Source organism: Python bivittatus, unplaced genomic scaffold (assembly GCF_059951505.1).
Source record: "Python bivittatus isolate LINGU-HERP-01145 unplaced genomic scaffold, Pbiv_v1 ctg000220_np1212, whole genome shotgun sequence".
Classification (NCBI taxonomy): domain Eukaryota; kingdom Metazoa; phylum Chordata; class Lepidosauria; order Squamata; family Pythonidae; genus Python; species Python bivittatus.
The window spans coordinates 42,173,243-42,193,510 of NW_028277048.1; the positions used below are offsets into that span (position 1 = coordinate 42,173,243).

The window sequence follows — 20,268 nt, forward strand, 5'->3', positions numbered from 1 at the left end:
GAAAATTATTTATATTTCAAAATTGTCACCACCCATCTCACTGTACCTCAATAACTGTACCTTAAATACAAGAGAGCTTATGATAGCATCAGGTTGGATTCCATTCCAATTGTGCCACCTGTTCAAGAAAACTAGATAGATACAGCTTCCTCTAAACTAGTTACCTCAATTTTTTCTTTAAGTTTCCTTGGGCTATAACTCTGCAGTGATGGAAAGATTTGATTTAAAGAAGAAACACAGAATATATTTTCTGCTCTTGCAGGACCAGTAGAGGGAGCTCATTAAAAGGCATACTCTTAAAATTATTTATGTCCTAAATGCCAATGTTGCTTGTATGCAGGCAGCAAAGTTATGTCACACAACAGTCCTAGCTACTGGAATTTTGTTGGACAGGTTAAGGATTAGGGAAAAAATCAATTAGAAAATTGATTTTAACAAATGTGTGAATTCTATATACTAGCTTGAGTTTAGCAATACTCTAATACTTGTTACTTTCTCCCTTGGTAACCTCTATTTCAACAGGAAATTGCTGACTGAGTTTGGAAGCAGAACTTGGCTACAGTGCCAAATTGCCATATTCCTTATTGCTCCTGTATGTCTGTGTGACATGGGAAGCTAATGGTTTTGGAACTCGTTCAGAATATAAGACTTAAGTTTTGACTCACCCAGCCTTTCCTCTTCCTCTGTTATTGCTAACCTACTGTTCTGAATAAGAAAATAATAGATTTTTAATGCCTTTTCAACTATGAGGATCTCTTTCTTCTCAGACTATCAGGACCTATCCTTTTCTTCAAAAATTACAATACAGCATTAAATGTTTTAAAAATACATATTTACTCATTTTTCTAAAAAAATGTTTTTATTGTAAACTTCTAGACACTGTAATTTTAATAATTCAGATTTTGGTTGTTTATTCTTAGATTTTTAGATATTCAAGTTTGTACCATTTTTCATATTAACCTTTTCCATGAATTTTTGTTTTATTCTCTTAGCTGCAAGTGTCCTCCCCAAAGTCCAAATAGACACAAAATCCTTTTGCTGTCATCTACCTTTATTTCTCTTTAAACCTCTAATTCTTCATTATCTTTTCACAGTCCAAATTTAGACTGCCTTAGAGGCAAAAACTTTAACACAATATGCTTTGTAATGTATCATGCACATTTAGAGTGACATGTAAGTAAAATATGGGATAAACACATCATTGGGGGAATATATTAATGAGAAAGAATATTAATAAAGAATTAAAGGTTAATAATACTTTCTCATTACCAATTTTAGCTCTATGTGCTTCCCTTAACATTGTGAAATTAACAATGGAAAGTTAAAAATGTTTTTGGTTCTTCACTCACACCCTAATAGGCTTCAACTTCTTCAGCGTCCTATTAACTTCCACCACACTCCTCATTCCTCCACTGTCATTTCTAACTGTAACTGCCAATGTTTCTACAAATCAAATAATTATTTTTACCACCGCTTATCATTAACTCTCCCAACCTCCCCCCCCATTCTCTTGCAGCCAGATTCTAGCTTCACATGACATACTGACGATAAACGACCCAATCCACGTTTTAACACGTGGTACAATTCCAGCCCACAGTTCACTGTGTCACGTGAACTCAGAAAATTCGGTGAGAAAATGACATTTAAACTGTGGGAAGATATCCCATGCAAAGAGTTTCAGTTACCAATCCTATGCACGTTTACTTGAAAATCAATCCACCGTGGAGTCCTTGGGGTTCTCTGAGCTTGGTTGTTTTCTTGCAAACGTTGAAGATGTTACCTAGCCGGGTAACGAAACGTTTGCAAGAAAACAACCAAGCTCAGAGAACCCCAAGGACTCCACAGTTCAACCCTGAGCTACACATATTCGCCTCTCTTGGAATCAATCCACTAGCAATGCAGCTTGGACCTTTTCACGTATTACCCTTAGCCGACTAAGCCAAGGTTCTGTAACTACTGAATAAAGCAGACGTGGTCGGGCTCAAGATATACATCAAGGCTTACAAATCTGGGTGCCTGGGCTCGCCCTATATGCTAAGCCAAAACCGGTGTGAACGTACAAGTGCTGCGTGAAACATACACTGCTGCCAAGTAATTGTGCAGCAGACTGCATAACCTACGTGTGAATATTGTGTGCACCGCCTTGAGCTCCAGGAGGAAAGGAGGGTCAACTCTTCGGAAGCTTATTTAGGGATAAAGGTGGTGCAACTCGAATACACTACCTGCCAATTTTCTCCCTGAATCATCCACACAAACCGCAGCACTCTCCGGTCAGCCCCCGACCACTCACCCCACGCGCCAAGTGCCCCGCCCCGCCCTACTTTCTTTTCCGCGGCACGTCAGCAGCTGTAGCTCCACCCCCGCTGCCCAGGCCTCGAGAATTCGGGCCCCTGTGAGGTCCCGCCCACTTCTGACGCCACTGCCCCGCGTCCCCTCCCTCCGTTTCGGCGCCGTGGGTGAGGTCAGCGCCGCGCGCCTTTCACCCAGGCTTCCTTCCCGTCCAGGCTCCGTTGCGGAGGGAGGTGCTGCGTCTCCTGCGGGTTCTTGGCTTCCAGCGTTTGCCGCCCGCCCGCCCCTTGTTGCTGTGTGCTCCGAGACCATGGAACTGGCGGACGGCGTGGTGTACCAGGAGGAACCGGGCGGCCCCGGCCCGGCTATGATGTCAGAGCGGGTGTCGGGTCTGGCGGGCTCTATCTACCGCGAGTTCGAGCGGCTCATCGGGCGTTACGATGAGGAGGTGGTGGCCGAACTGATGCCGCTGGTTGTGGCGGTGCTGGAGAACCTGGACTCCGTCTGTGCGCACAGCCAGGAAACCAGCGTAGAGCTGGAGCTGCTGCGGGACGACAACGAACAGCTCCTCACCCAGTACGAGCGGGAGAAGGCGCTGCGTAAACAGGCCGAGGAGGTGCGTAAGCGGGGGGGACTGGGGCGCGGTGGTGGGGTGATATTGGCCGGCTCGGAGGATCTCCAGAGACTTTTCTGCTTACATGTACGTGCGTGAGCGAGGGTTGGAAGGATGCGTCGGAGGAGCGGCAGCAAGTAAAGGACTATTGGTGGTTGAAAGTTTGGTGAGGAGAGGATGAAGAAGCTAAATTGACTGTGCAGTAGTCTGGGCCTGGTGGTGCCTAGTTGACAGGAACGGACCCCCATAACCAAGGTGGAGGTGGGTTATTGTCGATGCATGATGAGCTGAAAAAAGTTAGTGTAGAAAAGAAAAATCACGAGCAATAGGAATGGATGTGAATCTTGTAGAGAAGGTCTTATAGTAGAGCTTGTTGTCCCAGAATTGGGGTAAAGGATACTGTTGACTTGAAGGAGATGCTTTGATTGCTTTGCTTGTGATCATCCCAGAGGAATCTGATTGGCTGCTGTTGTATAGAATTCTTGCCAGCTGTATCTTATGATGCAATGGATGGACTAGGTTGAACTTCTGAAAGGCTCAGTTTCTTTCTTTCAAAATGTTCATTCCCTGGGGTGATAATTTTAGTGATGGTAGTTGTCATATGTTTGCTATGCAATGTTAGGCCTCAGTAAATTCATTCTTGTAGAAGATTATGATGTTTGCACTACTTGGAATTTGAAGGTTGTGGTCTTAAATACTGGAGAATGAAACTTTAGTTAAAGGAAAAGATAATGTAAGAAATCAGTTTTTCATTGAAAGTCTGAGGTACCAAATATCAGGAATGGGATTAATTCAGTTCTTTACATCACATTTGATACTAACAATTATAGATAGGATGCATTATGTAAAAAATAATTGCTAGTAATATGCTTTTTCTGTCTTACTGAATTTCTAAAGGTTAGGTAGATACCATGATTTTAAATACAGCTAATTTTGAAAAGAGCAACCTAATCTTATCTTGCTATCTTCTTCTCTGTTTATATGTAAATGAAACTTTGAATTTTAAATAGATGAAAGAAAAAGAATTAAGAACTCCTTATGCAATTCTTCCATCTGTAACATTTAAGGTTGCTTAAACAACAAAGCACAACTGAGCATTTTAGGTAAATTCTTTGTTAAAGCCATGCTCTGGATGCATGGCATTCTAGATTCAATTCCTGTTGCACCTGGAATGGTAGTTTGAGTCCTGTACAACTGTGTTGCTCATAAGTTGATGATATTTATTGTGTTTCAGTAACACATTTTGAAGAATACTTAAAACAGAAGTATTGTTGTGATATTGCTTCAGTTCTTAATTTAAGGGAGACATCTCTGTTGATTTGTAGGTAGGATAGGGCAGTCCCAGGCATTTGGGGATTCATTTGTTAAAAAGCTTGTTGTTGCTGCTTAAGAAGCAATAGGTATTGAGAATGAAAGATAAATTGGGGTAGAGACTTATCAAAAACAAAAATGTGTCAAAATATTATTTGGCTCAATTTTTTTTTATGAAATTTGTAATGAAATAGTTTTCTTCTGTTTTGCTCTTGCCTGTGAGTTTTAGCCAAATACTAAAAGTCATAACATTAGTAGTTAACATATTAAATGCATTGATGGATGCAAGATATAACTTTGAAATGAACAGTTAAATTTATATTCATATATGCATGACTGACGGGAATATGAGTGGAAACAGAAGGACTTTTTAGTTGAATAATAATCATTTACTGCTTATCCATGGAATTTACCTTAACATTTGCTTTGTTTAAACCCCAATTAAGCAGGGGTTGAGTAACAGGACTAGGAAAAACCTGTTTGAGACTTTGGAGTTATTGATGTGTAGAATCATAGCAAGCTAGGTGGATTAATGTTCTGACTTGACATTAGGTAGCTTCATATGTTCCTTTATTTTTTATCTGAACAATTCTGAATGCAACCACTACTGTGGTATATTTACTATTGTAAGACAATTACTATTACAGTTTATAGCTAGTGGTATCCTTCCGGTAGCTGTGCAGGCACTGTTGACAAACTGAATTCCTCACTTGCCTTTCTCTCACCTTCTGAAATCTCTCTAGAAAACTGTAGCACTTTCTGAATCTGTTTGGGAGTATTATGTGGGGTATAGGAGCTACACAAGAAGGGGACAAGGTATTATATATAGCCTAGCAGGATTTTTATGTTAGCCTCAGTTAAGCATTTTAATTTTCTTTTCTCTTATGATTTATAGTAGTAATGATATTACTATCTGTTTATGGTGGCATCTGAAGTAAAAGAGATGGCATAACTTCTCTTTTGTAGTCATGCCTCAGTCAAGAATATGTTTATCTTTTTCACTATTTCTTTAGTGCCTGAAGGCAGTATGTGTCATATGGTATTTGTAAGGACTCTTTTGTCTGAAGAAGAGGGTAAAACTGTTTTAAGTAATCACTTGGCTCTTTTCAACCATTAGACAGTGTTATCTTTTCAGACAGATAGAAGTTGTACCAAACATTTTGAGATTACAGAATAATCTGATCAGCCTATGATTTACACATGACTGTATGTAATGTCTTTTTTTTTTTTAAATAAGCTTTCTGATACTGATTGGGCTAAAGATTGTTCTATCTGGGGTGCTTTGAAATGGCCAGAAAGCAATGTATATGTTCTAATGATCAGCATCTAAGTATATATGCATGCACATCTCTTGACTAGAATATGCATTTATCCAACCTAAATAGAATTATTTGTAGATATCCATTATCATAATACTGTTCTGTTCTTCATCTCAAGATTTCCCTGGACAAGAGATTATATGTCTTTAGTGCAATATTATGTCTCTAGTGTAATATTACTTCTGGAATTTGATGTTATCACCAATGGGAATATGAAATACTTCCTTGACATCGAAGTAACTGACTTAGAGAATAACATATTGCTTTCTTTGAGTCCACTGTTAAGTCTATTAAGGGTAATTTGTAGGTAAATCTGATTTGTTTGCAATACACGGTTGTTCTGATTTTGATTTTCAGCCCTTCCATGTCTCAAAAGTTGAAAGACAAGTTTTGGGGGGGGTTTGTTCCCTTTTCTCAGTCAATTCAGCTGTAGAATCTTTATTTGGGGTTACAACAGCTTGAACATTTTTGGACCTAGAGCTTTCTGCTTCAACCGAGTTAATTTATTGTGAAAGAATTGGGTAAATACATTGAGGGACTCTCTCAGCAAGTTCATTTTTATTTCTGTTAGATAATTAAAAGTAATAGTACAGTCTGTGCCATCAGTAAGCTTTGCCTAGACACAAGTGCTGTAGTCTCATTTCTTACATTTTCATTTTCAGACGCCTTCTTTTTAAATTGCATGAGGTCAACTATTTTTTGTTGCTTGGATGGTTTGAGCAGTGTATGCATGCCAGAATTCATTCTCTGTCATATCTTTCTCTTTCCCATGCTATAATCTTCTCTTGATGGTGAAGTATAAACAGTTCTCACCCAGTTTGTTTGAAGATTAATTGTATACAGTTGTGCACAAGGACCAGTAGTTAAAAAGGGTATTAGTCTGATAATATAGTGTAAAAATTAAGGAATTGCCATAGCATTCTGATAGCCTCATGCTTTCACTTTGCCTCTTGGAGGACACACCTGATTTGACAGCAGAAGCGGTCATGTTTGTGGGTCTTTCTCATTCCCCTGTGCTTCAGGGACAGGAGGGGGACAATGGAGGCTAGTGAAGAAGTCTGCACCAAGGTCTAAAGCAAGCACTTTTCTCTTTCTGTCCAGTGGAACGGAATTGCTATATGGGGCTCAATTAGGGCCATATAACAGCATGATTACCTTAGAATTCAAACAAAATTTCTAAGAAGTATCTTTCAGGTTACCTGCTATGTTCCAAATGCAATACTTGAATCCAATCTCTGGATCGATATCTTTACTTACTAGTTAAAACTACACCACAACCTAGTGGACTGACTTGGCGGACAAGTTCAGATCTTCTTGGAAACAGCTATCCAAAAGAAATTGAGCCTCTATGGTTTTCCCAGTGATGCCAACCTAACTTTAGAGTCGGATCAAGCCAGTTCAATTCGATATTAAGACAAAGGATCTTAGATATAGAAGGACAAACAGAAATTGCTGCTTTTTCTCATATAATTGCAAATGATCAAATTTTAGCACCTAAACCAGCCTCATGTTTATATCATATTACAGTTCCCAAATTCAGGAGAGCCTTATCTTTACCTCGATGTAATGCTCTCCCCCCAGCTGTTTTGGAAGGGAAATATAGGAAAACCCCTTATGAAACCTGATATTGCCCTGTGACATGAGTGCCATAGAAACCACAGCCCACGTTCTTCTGTATTGTCAATTCTACAAGGACATTCGCCACTAGTTGATAATCCCTCTTATTTAAATTTCTGGGGCACACTGATAATTTTTATTTGCATTATCTGTTGAATAATCAAGATAAATGTATTTCTCTAAAAGTAGCAAAATTCTGCTACATTATGTATAAGTTTTGCCCATAAATGGTCGCCAAGAGTTATTGATGTTAGGGGATAATTTTGCTTTGTTTGCTTTATTGAATGTACTTTTATGTGACCAAATAAAGTTTCTGTCTGTCTGTGACATATCCAGTGACACCATCTATAAAGTACTCTTCTTTGCCCTTAGTATATGGTTGATATATGTGTGTTTGCTTTTATTTTAAAATCAAGCAGACTAGTTGGTTGGGAGATTTCTAGCTTTAGCATACAAACATACCCCCCCACACACACACACTTGTATATATGTACAGTATGTCATTTGTATCTTCCCTTGTGGTCTTTTGGCTTCTTTGATTTTACTGTTTATACAGGCATCTGCAGCAAACAAAGATTACATCAGAATTATGACATGCTCCATCCTTAGGTATTTGCATCCTGATGTCTAATGCAAGTATGTTAGTTACTTTTTTGAATTAGGATGTAGGTTTCATTACTTCCTCCCCTTACCTCCCCATAACACAACCTAGGGTTGTTTTCTGTTTCTGTTTGTCCCTAATTTTGCATGTCATAGGGATTAATATTACTTTGAAATCCTTTAGAGAGACAATAGCTGAATTCCAGCTAAATATTCAGTGCCATATTTATACCCAAGAGTACTAATAGACCCAAAGCTGGGGTAGTACACATTGATTGTAACTACTTTGAAGACTTTTAAATTGTTTGAATTACTATTTTATTAAGAGTAAACAGGAGGACTTAATTTCAGACTTATCTATGTCCTGTTTTATAATTCCATTTGGATTATCAGGGAGGCTCAGAATAAATAGATTAGAAACTCACTGTTAAACACTGAATAATCTCTTAAAAACTTTGAGACTCAAAGGATTAGTTAAATAGCTTAGTCTGTGGACTTTATTTAAGACCATCTGTAGAAAGCTAAGGTGTGTCAGCTGTGTCTGTCAACAGAGCAGATTGTTAGATTGGATTCTTCATCCCCAATGTGCATTTCCCAAATCTTGGATTGTTGTGGATCCTTTGGAATAGATATCGGGAGAGCGATATTATAGAAATTAATGTTTGTGACATTACCTATATGGTAAAAGTAGAATCTCCTTCAAGTTTAACTTTATTCCTGATGTCTGCATGGAAACATCCCAGTAACTTTCTTGGCAGCAATAAAGAAATGGTTTGTTATTGCTTTATTCGAATTTTTTAAAAATTCCAATCTAAACTGTAGCCCTTCCATCAAAATATTAATCAGAATATACTCTGCTTATGCTTAGTTTCTGAGCCAAGATAATGTCCAGGCTGAGATATACCTTTAGTTAGATGTCATAAAAATTATCCCTGAAAGAATCAGGGTTATAGCCTCTAGTATAGTACAGCTCTGGATACAAAAACGTGTACTTCTTCTGCTTGCTGTTAAAAGTGTTTGAAAAAGAAGTTAAACAGCTTCTACATGTTTTTTTTAATATATGAAAATATGTATTTACACATACTCATAAATATGTTTGTCTTTTGACACAGAAATTTATTGAATTTGAAGATTCTCAAGAACAAGAAAAAAAAGAGATACAGATACGAGTAGAAGCTTTAGAGTCACAAACTCGGCAACTTGAACTGAAAGCAAAAAATTATGCTGATCAGAGTAAGTAAGAATTATGAGTAAATTCTAGTTAAGTATTTTTCATTGTCTCAGACAGTGTTGTTCATTTATATTTTGGAAGTCAAAATCATAAAACAGCTTTGTACCAAAACAATTCCCTAGTTATTTAATTTATTTATTTACCTAATTTATATACCTACCAATCTCAATATGTGACTCACAAACAGTTAAAAATAATATGAGAACAGCAAAAATTACATCACAGTTATGTTTTGTCTTCAGATATATTCAGATACATGTACATGAGTGCATGCATACACACACACACGCATAGATATGTATATGCACATATAGTTTATTTTGCATTAACTAGTACAAGCTATGCAGATACTAATCTAGTTAAAATGTTTATAGTAGCTGAATGGGGATTTTTGTTGAAAGTCTTTCAACTAACTGTTGGTTGGACTGATTTGCCTATCTGAAATAATCATATAACAGCCATTCTGGATCTGTTATAGGCTGAAACATTAAGAAGGATTAACATATGCATATTTTTCCTGGGGAAAAGTTCCATAATACTTGTTGAGACTTATTTATAGGTAAATGTGTTTAAGTTTGTTTATAAATCCCATTGACTCTTGTGAATCTTGCTTATGAATAAACACAGCAGGACACTCGAAATATCAACCCTCTACACAATGTGCTAGTGTAACTAAGTTGGAGCTGTAATTTGGGGAGTGTTTGAAATTTAATTTCTTCTTTGAACTGAGTTGCTGATTTCACACATCCCTGCCCTTGTGGCTTAATCAGGGATTTTTAAAAATTAACTTCTATAAAAATGTGTTTATTCTACAAATTTGGGATATCCTCGTGGTCTCACTTCCAATTGCTAACCAGATTTCACTTAGCTTAGATCAGCTAAGTTCAAATGGATTCTGTTACCTGTTGTGATATTTCTCAGAATGATTCAAAGTGTTCTTAAATTATTCTAGGAAATTTAGTGATAAAAATTCTATATTACCTGAATGCAAGGAGATCTCCCAAATTATATTTTGGAGATTTTTAAAGTTATACCTGATGGAAATAGCTAAAGGTTTGTCTGAAAGTACAAAGAATAATAGAGAAAATGGCAATCTTGACATGTACTTCTCTGCAGCAGTTATTCAAACAGTAGTAATTTGCTGTTTAAATAGATTATACCTATTTTTAAAAAGCTTTGATACATTATATTCAAAAACAGTTTTATACGTACAGAGTCAATTCTATGTAATCAGAAGATTTCTCCTGTTCCCCAGCATCCTCATAAGCTGGTGGACTTTATGGATATCACTCCTGGATATTTGGGCACCTGAACTGAAAGTGTGACTGCTGACACTTTCCTTGTACTTTCAAAGCTCCCTGTCCTTCCTAATTTAATGCTTTAGTTTATTTTCATTTAATGAACCTAGAATGTTATAAAGTGTCAAGCTGAAATATAACCTGTATGACACCAGATAGATTCTTAGAAAACAATAGGTTAGGTGACTGCAATCCAGTGTTTGCTTACCTTGTGATTTATAAATGTTTCATATTCTTAAAAATTTCATATGAATCCACTGTCTAGAACTGTGCAAAACACTTCAAAGATGAAATGTTCCAACCTCAAACACTCCATTCTGATTTTTTCTGATAGTGTTGCAATTTCACAAAAATTCTGGTGAGGTTGGAAAAAGATATTTTTAGGGACAGAATGTTTTGGCCTCAAAATGCTTTGCATATCTCTACTGGTAATCCTCATTTAGCGATCACAACAGGCTACTCTGTCTTGAAGTGGTCACTAAGTGGGAAATCCCATGACTGTGACTCCAGTCACAGCTCAAAACTGACCAGACTAATCAATTTCACACTTGGCTTTTGTTTGCCTCCTAATCACTCTGGGCTGGGATAATTAACAAGAAGGGAATTAATGTTTACATTTACATCTGTTGGAGAGGAAGGGATTACAAGAGAGTAAGCAGGCACACAATGGGGAATACACATCAAAAGCAATGCGCTTGTGCCAGCAGCTGTGAGCATGCTACACAAACAGCCTGGTGTATTCCCCATTGTGTGCCTGCTTTCTCTCTTGTAATCCCTTCCTCTCCAATCTCTCTGCTCTGCTCTGCAAGAGATTGGAGTTGTTAGAGGTTTTCTGCTTGGTCCATCTGAAGTAGATTTTTGTTAAAATTTTGTATGCTGCAGCTTTTATCTTCCTGTAATCTCTAGTGTCCCAGGTTACTTGTAGAAAAATACAGTGCTATCATAGCTGTCTACTCCTGGTTGTTTATTCACTTCTAGGCCTTCCTGTGGTTTACTTTTGTAAAAGAGGGTTGTTTTTTAGGAAATATGTAGTTTGGCTTTAGCTTTTGTTTCTCAGAGCTATGTGTATTCTTAATTTGAAGACCTATAAATTAAGAGTAAGAATAACGTCACTTTTCTTCTAAATGTAACATGGCCTATCTGAAATTAAAATCAACATGAATTTGGACTATAGCATTCTCTCAATTTAAATATTGTTGTGCTTAAACTTAAAATAACTTAAAACAAGATAGTTCTGTGTAATTTATCTTGAAAATGTCCACCTACTCTTTCCCAGATTCACAAGGTTCTTATTCACTAAATAACACATATAACGCAAATGAAGAATTTCTGCTATCTGTTGATTGGTTACTTACCTTGTGGGATTCTGTGTTTTACCAGCATTACTGTTGGTAATGCTCTTGTATGCCAGCATTACCATTTCATTTGAGTATTTGTTCAAAATTATAGATGCACAAGAAATGAAATGTGTGAAATTCTTTTCGGATGGCTTGGGTTCACACCCACTGATTGTGTTTACATGCCATTGAGTTGGGAATCTTGCTAAGCAAGATGCATGTAGTCTGTTTATTTCTGCTTGTTCTTCGAGCTTAGATGAGAGGGTAGCCTAACCAAAAAAGCAGAAGCTTCTTATGGCAGCCAAACCCTGATACTTTGCCACCAAAAGAACAAATCCTGATTTGTAATCCTGGCTAGTAAGAGTTGTAAGAATGGATTGCATAGCTAGCTTGAAATCTATGCTTAAAAGAAAGCATATTAAACTGGTATTAGAAATCAAGTTAGGTACCACAGTATTTAGCACTTGGAATAGTACTGAATATTTTACCATTTTAAGTAATAACTCACGCAAAAAGGTAGAAGGAGTGCTTTATCAATATCAATTCTGGGTTGGAATAGTTATTATTCTGAATTATATTTGTTTTGTGAGATAGTATAATTTGGAGAAACAGTCTAGAAATAATAAAATTCAGTAAAAATCTTAGCAAGCTGTGGAATATGCTTAGAAAAATGGGAATCCCAGAACATTTCATTGTTCTCACGTGAAACCTATACATAGGACTGGCAACCACTGTCTGGACAGAAGTTGGTGAAACAGATTGGTTCCAGGAGTTAGTGAGGGCTGTATACTCTCTCCTTATTCATTCAACTTATATGCTGTATATATATTTTGAGGGAAGCTGGACATGAGCATGGTTTTAAAACTGGAGGAAGAAACATCAATAACCTGCACTATACCGATGACGCTACTTTGATAGCTGAAAATGCAAATGATCTGCAAGCGATAGTAATGAAGGACAAAGAGTTGCAGACTAGCACTTGGTAGAATAGCAATGAAGCCGCAGGAAAAGATGTTCAGATGCTGGGATATGTCTAAGAATGGTGCAGGCTATGGTTTTTCCGGTGATATACTACAGAAGTGAAAGTTAGACTTTAAAGAAGCAAGATAGAGTATTGACGCTTTTGAACTGTGGTGTTGGAGAACATTCCTGAGAATGAATTATTTTATTTATTTTATTTTATTTTATTTTATTTTACTTTATTTTACTTTACTTTACTTTATTTTACTTTATTGGTATGCCGCCCATCTCCCCCAATGGGTGACTCTGGGCGGCTCACAATTAAAACCAAAGACCCAAGAACCATTAAAAAATGATACCATATAAATAATTAAAAGTAATTAATCAATTAAAATCAGACTATAAAAACAACCCTATACATAAATACTAAAAAATGTTCAAGGTGGCGGGGGGGGCAAGGTCAATTACCCCACAAACCAGTTCCACTGATGGGAGCCCCAATCTGGCCCCCAGGCCTTCTGGCATAGCCAGGATTTCACGCTTTCCTGAAGGCCATGAGAGTGGGGGTACACCGCACCTTGGGAGGTAGGTTGTTCGATAGAGCAGGGGCCACCGCAGAAAAGGCCCTCTTCCTAGATCCCACCAGTCAAAATTCCTTGACTGGTGGGGTCTGCAACATGCCCCTTCTGCTCAACCGAGTGGGGTGGGCTGATATAACAGGGGCGACATGGCTGCTCAGATAACCTGGTCCTGTGCCATGAAGGGCTTTAAAGGTGATGACCAACACCTTGAATTGGACCCGGAAGCAAACCGGCAACCAGTGCAGCTCATGTAACAGCAGTGTTATATGTGCCCCCATGGGGGCATTCAAAACTGTCCACGCTGCTGCATTCTGCACCAGCTGTAGCTTCCGGATATTCTTCAAGGGTAGCCCCATGTAGAGCGTATTGCAGTCCAACAGGGAGGTGACCAGGGCTTGAGTGATTACTAAGAAAACAAACATGTGGATCATTGAATAAATCAACCCAGAGTTTTTACTCAAGGTGTGAATGACCAAGCTCAAATTATCATACTTTGGACACATTATGCAAAGATCTAGCTCACTGGAGAAATCAACAGTAATAATAATATCCCCCAGTGAGGCACTACCTTGACATGGTTGATGTACTGTATAATCATGTATGTCTGCCTATTTTATGCTGCAAACTGTGAAATATTTTAAGGGATTTCAGAGGGGAGAGAAAGAAAAACATGTTTATGTTATTGACCTGGAACAGAATAGGTTAAATTACAGGATGGTTAATTTTAGCATTTTGACCAAAGAAATCTATATAAGGATTATGGAAACTTCTTCCTCCATTTTAAAGTGTACTGGCAGGCATTTGAAATAGATAATTTAGGGAGGTATCAACCCTGGAGGGGAGGGATGTATGCAGGTCCAATTAATTTACTATCTCTGTAACATTATAAGTGTTGCGTCACACTCCCAGTAATTACAGGAATGAATCTTAATGTAAACATATACAGTTGCAAGAAAAAGTATGTGAACCTTTTGGAATTTCATGGTGTTCTGCATTAATTTGTCATAAAATGTGATCTGACCGTCATCTAAGTCAAGAGTATTGACAAATATAATGTGCCTAAAATAATAACACAAAAACAATTCTGATCCTTCATGCCTTTATTGAGAACAACCATAAAAACCTCATGGTGCTAGTGGAAAAAGTATGTGAACCCTTGAGTTGACTTCAAAAAAGGAGTCAGGTGTTAGCATACCTGGAATCTTGTTAAGAAAATGAGTTTGGAGGTGTGGACTAGAGCTACGTTGACTGATAAAAACCACTCAAACTTTTTGAGTTTGCTCCGCACAAGAAGAATATGCTTATGTGAGCCATGCCTCACCAAAAAGAGCTTTCAGAGGATCTACGGTCAAGAATTGTTGATTTACATAAAGCTGGAAAGGATTACAAAGTGATTTCAAAGACCTTAGAAATTCACCAGTCTACCATTAGGCAAACGATCTACAAATGGAGACACTTTGGGACTGTGGCTACTCTACCAAGAAGTGGGCGCCCAGTCAAAATGACCCCAAGAGCATAACGAAGACTCATCAATGAGGTAAAGAAACAACCCCGAGTGACAGCCAAAGATTTGAAGGCATCATTGGAACTGGCTAACATCTGTGTCCATGAGTCTACAGTACGTAAAATATTGAACAAGCAGGGTGTCTGTGACAGGACACCATGAAGGAAGACGCTGCTTACTACAAAGAACATTGCTGCATGCCTGAAGTTTGCGAAAGAGCACATTGATACTCCACAATGGTATTGGCAAAATGTTTTGTGGACTGATGAAACAAAGACTGAACTATTTGCAAAGAACACGCAGCACTGCATCTGGCGTAAAAAGGGCACTGCATATCATCATGAAAACATCATCCCAACCGTAAAGTATGGTGGAGGAAACAACATGATTTGGGCCTGCTTTGCTGCATCAGGGCCTGGCCAGCTTGCAGTCATTGTGGGGAAGATGAATTCCCAAGTGTATCAAAAAATTCTTCAGGGTAATGTGAGAATGTCTGTACGTCAGCTGAAACTCTGTAGAAGTTGGGTGATGCAACAGGACAATGACCCAAAACACCGGAGCAAGTCCACAACAGAATGGCTTCAGAAAAACAAAATCCGCCTTTTGGAATGGCCAAGTCAGAGCCCAGACCTCCACCCAATAGAGGTGCTATGGAATGACTTGAAGAGAGCCATACACATGAAACGCCCAAAGAATATGACAGAGCTAAAGCAGTTCTGCCAGGAAGAATGGGCTAAAATCCCTCCTGAACGATGTGCAGCTCTGATCCACAGCTACAGGAAGCGCCTGGTTGAGGTTATTGCTGCCATGGAGGGGGTCAACCAGTTATTGATTCCAGGGGTTCACATACTTTTTCCACTAGCACTGTGAGGTTTTTATGGTTGTTCTCAATAAAGGCATGAAGGATCAGAATTGTTTTTGTGTTATTATTTTAGGCACATTATATTTGTCAATACTCTTGACTTAGATGACGGTCAGATCACATTTTATGACAATTTAATGCAGAACACCATGAAATTCCAAAAGGTTCACGTACTTTTTCTTGCAACTGTATAGAAATTTTCTTTAGATGGTAGCAGTGGGGAGATGCCATGTGGTTTTCTGTCAGATGGAAACAAAAAATGGTTTCCCTTTTGTTCATTCACTTCTAAGCAGGTACATTTTAGGAACAGCTAAAACAGGCTGTTGATGCACCCTTTAGTGTCTAATGGGTTCTGCCATGGGAACAGGGCCAATTTAGAAGGTTTGTACTTTATTCAGCAGCTTCTGTTTTGCTTGTGTATAACAAGGCTGCCATTTTATTTCTTCCCTAGTGACTTTTATTTCAAGTCTACATTTTCTGAAGTTGAGGACAGTTCTTGATCACTTTGATAGTTTCCAAATTAGGTCACTTCCTCAAAGTCTGAGCTTCAGTGTTTTTTAATTTCTCAATGAAGTTCAAATATATTAACAGAGTAATGTTAGGCTATGGTTCTCTTTATGTCTTGCCAAGAATATTCTTGAGGCATTGTCTGCTGACTTTTAGAACAAGGATTAAAAATCATGTATCATGCTCTGTTATGGAATTATTCTTCTGGTGGGGTATATGTATATACACGTTCCAGTTATTTCCATTAAAATATTTTAAAAGAAATCTTAAACTATAGAACAGTTTTTCCCAGCCTGGTGTCTACCAGATGTGTTGGACTACAATCCAAATGATCTACAGAATAATAATTGGATAAGCTTGATGGGAAATGTAATCCAACATGTGGAGGAGTTGATCAAAATTTGATCTTGTTGATCAAAATTAAAAAAAAAAACAGATATTATCCATGTCTGTGTATTTGAGTAATTTTTTTCATGTTGACCATCTATTGTAAGATAATGCCTTGATTTTGTTATTGTTTGGCTGTGGATGGGGAACATCAAAGACCTATGCTCTTAGATGTTTAAAGAACACTGATAGAGAGCATTAAGCAGCAATATACTGTGTTTAAAAACTCTGGGTCCCGCTACATGAGTTTGCTTTAACTAAAAGCGTATCTATTCACACATGACCGTCCTCTCGCGGTGCCTGGAGGCTGTGAGGGTCTGGATGGGGAACAACAGGCTCCGGCTGAACCCTGGCAAGACGGAGTGGCTGTGGGTTAATGGCTCCTCTGTATCCAGGACGTTGTCATCGTTGGTGCTGGGTGGGGTAGCACTGCCCCAGACAGACCCAGTGCGTAATCTGGGGGTCCTCCTGGACTCACGGCTCCTGCTTGAAGAGCAGGTGGCAGCCGTGGCCAGGAGGGCTTTTGCACAACTTTGGGTTGTGCACCAGTTACGCCCTTTCCTGGATTGGGATGCCCTTCAAATGGTCACTCATGCCCTTGTTATCTCCCAGATAGACTACTGCATGTGCTCTACATGGGGCTACCCTTGAAGAGTATCCGGAAGCTTCAGCTGGTGCAGAACGCAGCCACGCCAGCTATTTTTGGGGTCTGAAGAAGGACCCATATAATGCCATTGCTCTGTGAGCTGCATTGGGTACTGGTTTGCTTCCGGGTCCAATTCAAGGTGTTGGTTATCACCTTTAAAGCCCTACATGGCACGGGGCCAGGTTACTTGAGGGACCGCCTCTCCCCTACGACTTCAACCCGTTCCACCTGATCACACAGAGAGGGCATGCTCCGGACCCCCTTGGCAAAAGAACTCCAACTAGCGGGGTCCAGAAGGCGGGCCTTCTCTGCTGTAGCCCCTGCCCTTTGAAATATCTTGGCCGCAGAGGGGAGACAGGCCCCCTCACTCCTGGCCTTTCGGAGGGACTTGAAGACCTGGCTCTGCCATCTGGCCTGGGGTGGGGAGGGAGGTCATCGAATGTGGGGTTGGCTAGCCCCCTAGAGGCCTGGTGTTGCTGCCTTGTGGCCTCCTGGATTTTTTTTTCCTTTTATTTCTGTAAATGTGTACTGGTATAGATTTTAATTGTATATTTATTTATTGTTTTAATATGTTGTGAGCCGCCCAGAATCCCCCATTGGGGGCAGATGGGTGGGGACAAGTTTAATAAATAAATAAATAAATCTGGAGAACATCTCAATTTCTTTAGGAGGCAAAAGTATCCAAAACAATATCCTTAATTATTGACACCATGTATATTACCATGGTGGCAAAAAAGTCCACTAGATGGAGCAGAAGTATAGTTGACAAATGGCTCAGTAGAGAGGACATTGAGATTATATATCTTCTCTACTGAGATTAAAATTAAATATACTAGAAAGCTTAGGTGGAATATTGCCTTCCTTTCTCCTTTGTGTAGTTAATCAGGACAGTGGAGAATAGATATGTTTAATATTTGCCATTGTGCTTAGATGCTGCTAAGCCTTTCTTTAAAACAATAACTAATGATTTATTGCTGGGCAAACTTATTATACTCTGTTCTATTCTTCTTTCTTACTTCCCCGTGCCTATAAACATACATAATAGGATAATGATATGTTGCTAATTTATTAATTTGATTGTGTTATGGCACTGTTTAGCTTTTTCATTTTCATACTTCTAATGTTAAAGAAATATGGTGAGAGAATAATCAAATGTAACTTTAGGATTTTGTAGCAGTGTGGTCCTGGGCAAGAAACCATTAGTAAGCCATTCCAAAAGAGCAGGATGAATTTGCTGTACAGTATATGGCAAGTCCTTGTTTTTCTGTATAATCCATATTGCATTGTATAAGAATTTCATGAGCACTTTTTTTGTCTTTTTTGGACTGCCTGGATTGTGTCAAGTGTAATAAGAAGAGTGGAAATGGGCTGAGCATGGACTAAGTTGCTCCCTCCAATTACCTTGGCCTGTCTAGTGTTTGAGAAAGATGTTCATGAGGATGGAAAAGCAAGAATGCCTTTTCCTGAAAATAGATCAAAATGGCTTTTGAATTAATAGTCTGGATTTGTAAAAACTAGGTCTGATGTAAATATATTTTGTTACCATTGTTGAAAATAGAAGTGAATAAATTATTTTCTTTTTCAGTTAGTAGACTGGAGGAGAGAGAAGCGGAACTAAAGAAGGAATACAATGCTCTTCATTCAAGGCATACAGAGGTAGGTAATTAGGTATTTCTTTGAACAGTGCCTCTATGTAATGATGTGAACTCAGGAACTTGTGCTTAAGGGTACCAAGTGTATTAATCTGTATCAGCGTTTTCTGAGGTATCTCTTAGGGCTTTGATTCTTTGGTTTTGGAGGCATTGGTGGGTCCTGGATACAGTTGATGTGTTAGGGTAGAACCAGATGGTATATTGACAATATATGGTTTAAGTTCAGACACATGGTAGTTGACATGACTGAATATGGGAAGGGAGCACTTGTGGGAAAGATTGGTAGATGATTGAGAAATGTAGTTAGTTCCTTTACTGCCAACTGCTGATCAGCTGAGATGGGAAATTTGTCTTCAGCTGCCTAGAAAAGTAATAAGAAGAGCGGTATGAAATTTGTTGAACTTGACTCCTTTCAGTTTTAGTGAGCATTACAGATAGGGATCATCATCATCATCATCATCCCCCAGTGTGGCACTACCTTGACGTGGATGTGGGGCTTGCATGCTCCGAGGAGGATGAGAGCTATGCCAGAGGTTCAACCATACTGGACAGGTCTCATCAGAGGAGCCAGGCGAAGAGTGTCTCTCCCATAAGCAATATAGTGAGATGTAGTTTACAGAAACCTATACCAGATCGGTCATCACTCAGGTCAACAAGGACCGCACTAGGTGTTCTAGTTCCTGGACATCTGGTGACAAGTGGGCTACAGGACTCAGGACTGTTGGCTGAGCAACCAGGGCCAGCAGCTGCAGGACTAGTGGAATAAAGTTGTTTACCTGTCACAAATATACAAAGACTGAAAACAAAGAAATAATGGTCTATTACAAATCAAGTCCAATGAGAAGAGGATATCTGAAAATAATGTACCAGTTCTAGAAAGAACAGCATCCAGAATCAGAAATAACAGAACAGAGGCTAGCAGATCAATGTTGATTTATAATACGAAATAAAGAATTCATGGAAGTAGAATTGGAAGAATTACAAAGATCTACCCAGGGCAAAGAAATTGAAGCCTTGCCAGAAGTAGCTCAGACTATAGAGGCAAGCCAGGGGGAGTCGGCAGTAGAGGAAGTCAGCATAGCTATTGAATCGTTTTCATTCCTAAACCAGGCACCCTCTCTGCTGTCTTCTCCTCAGAAAGAACAAAGCCCTCTAACTAAAAAGCAAGAGGAATTGAAACAAAGAATAACTGAGCATCTAGAACAGCACAAAAAGAACAAAATAAGGTTGCCTGCATTGAAGCTTGATATAAAGAAACAACTAGCCTAAGTATTAAAAGAGACCAATACTGTAATATCAAATGTACGGTAAGCATCAGCTCACTGCAAGAAATAAACCAGCTAATGTACAGCATGGCTGCAGTTATAACTGAATACCTTGGATGTAAAATCAACAAACAAAAAAGCCAAACAGTGCACCACCAAAATGGAAGATCAGGTTGGAAAATAAGATCAGCATGCTAAGGTCAGATGCAAGTGAGCTGGAACAGATGAAAGAAAAGAAGCTGAAGAACAAGAAGACCAAAGAAACCTGATCAGGCAGAATCTCCAATTT

At 38.8% G+C, this 20,268-nt stretch overlaps 1 protein-coding gene across 3 annotated transcripts in view; it reads left to right on the forward strand.

Annotated features, from left to right (window-relative positions):
* The first annotated feature begins 2,445 nt into the window (after nt 1–2,445).
* Nucleotides 2,446–20,268, forward strand: part of SPAG9 (sperm associated antigen 9) — a 93,435-nt gene continuing 75,612 nt past the window's right edge. For all 3 annotated transcript variants that reach the window (XM_007424589.3, XM_007424590.3, XM_088138449.1), the window contains exons 1-3: nt 2,446–2,905; nt 8,862–8,982; nt 18,648–18,718. In XM_007424589.3, coding sequence (XP_007424651.2) covers nt 2,600–2,905; nt 8,862–8,982; nt 18,648–18,718 — 498 coding nt within the window. In that variant the 5' untranslated portion in view covers nt 2,446–2,599. The remainder of the gene's footprint in view (nt 2,906–8,861; nt 8,983–18,647; nt 18,719–20,268) is intronic.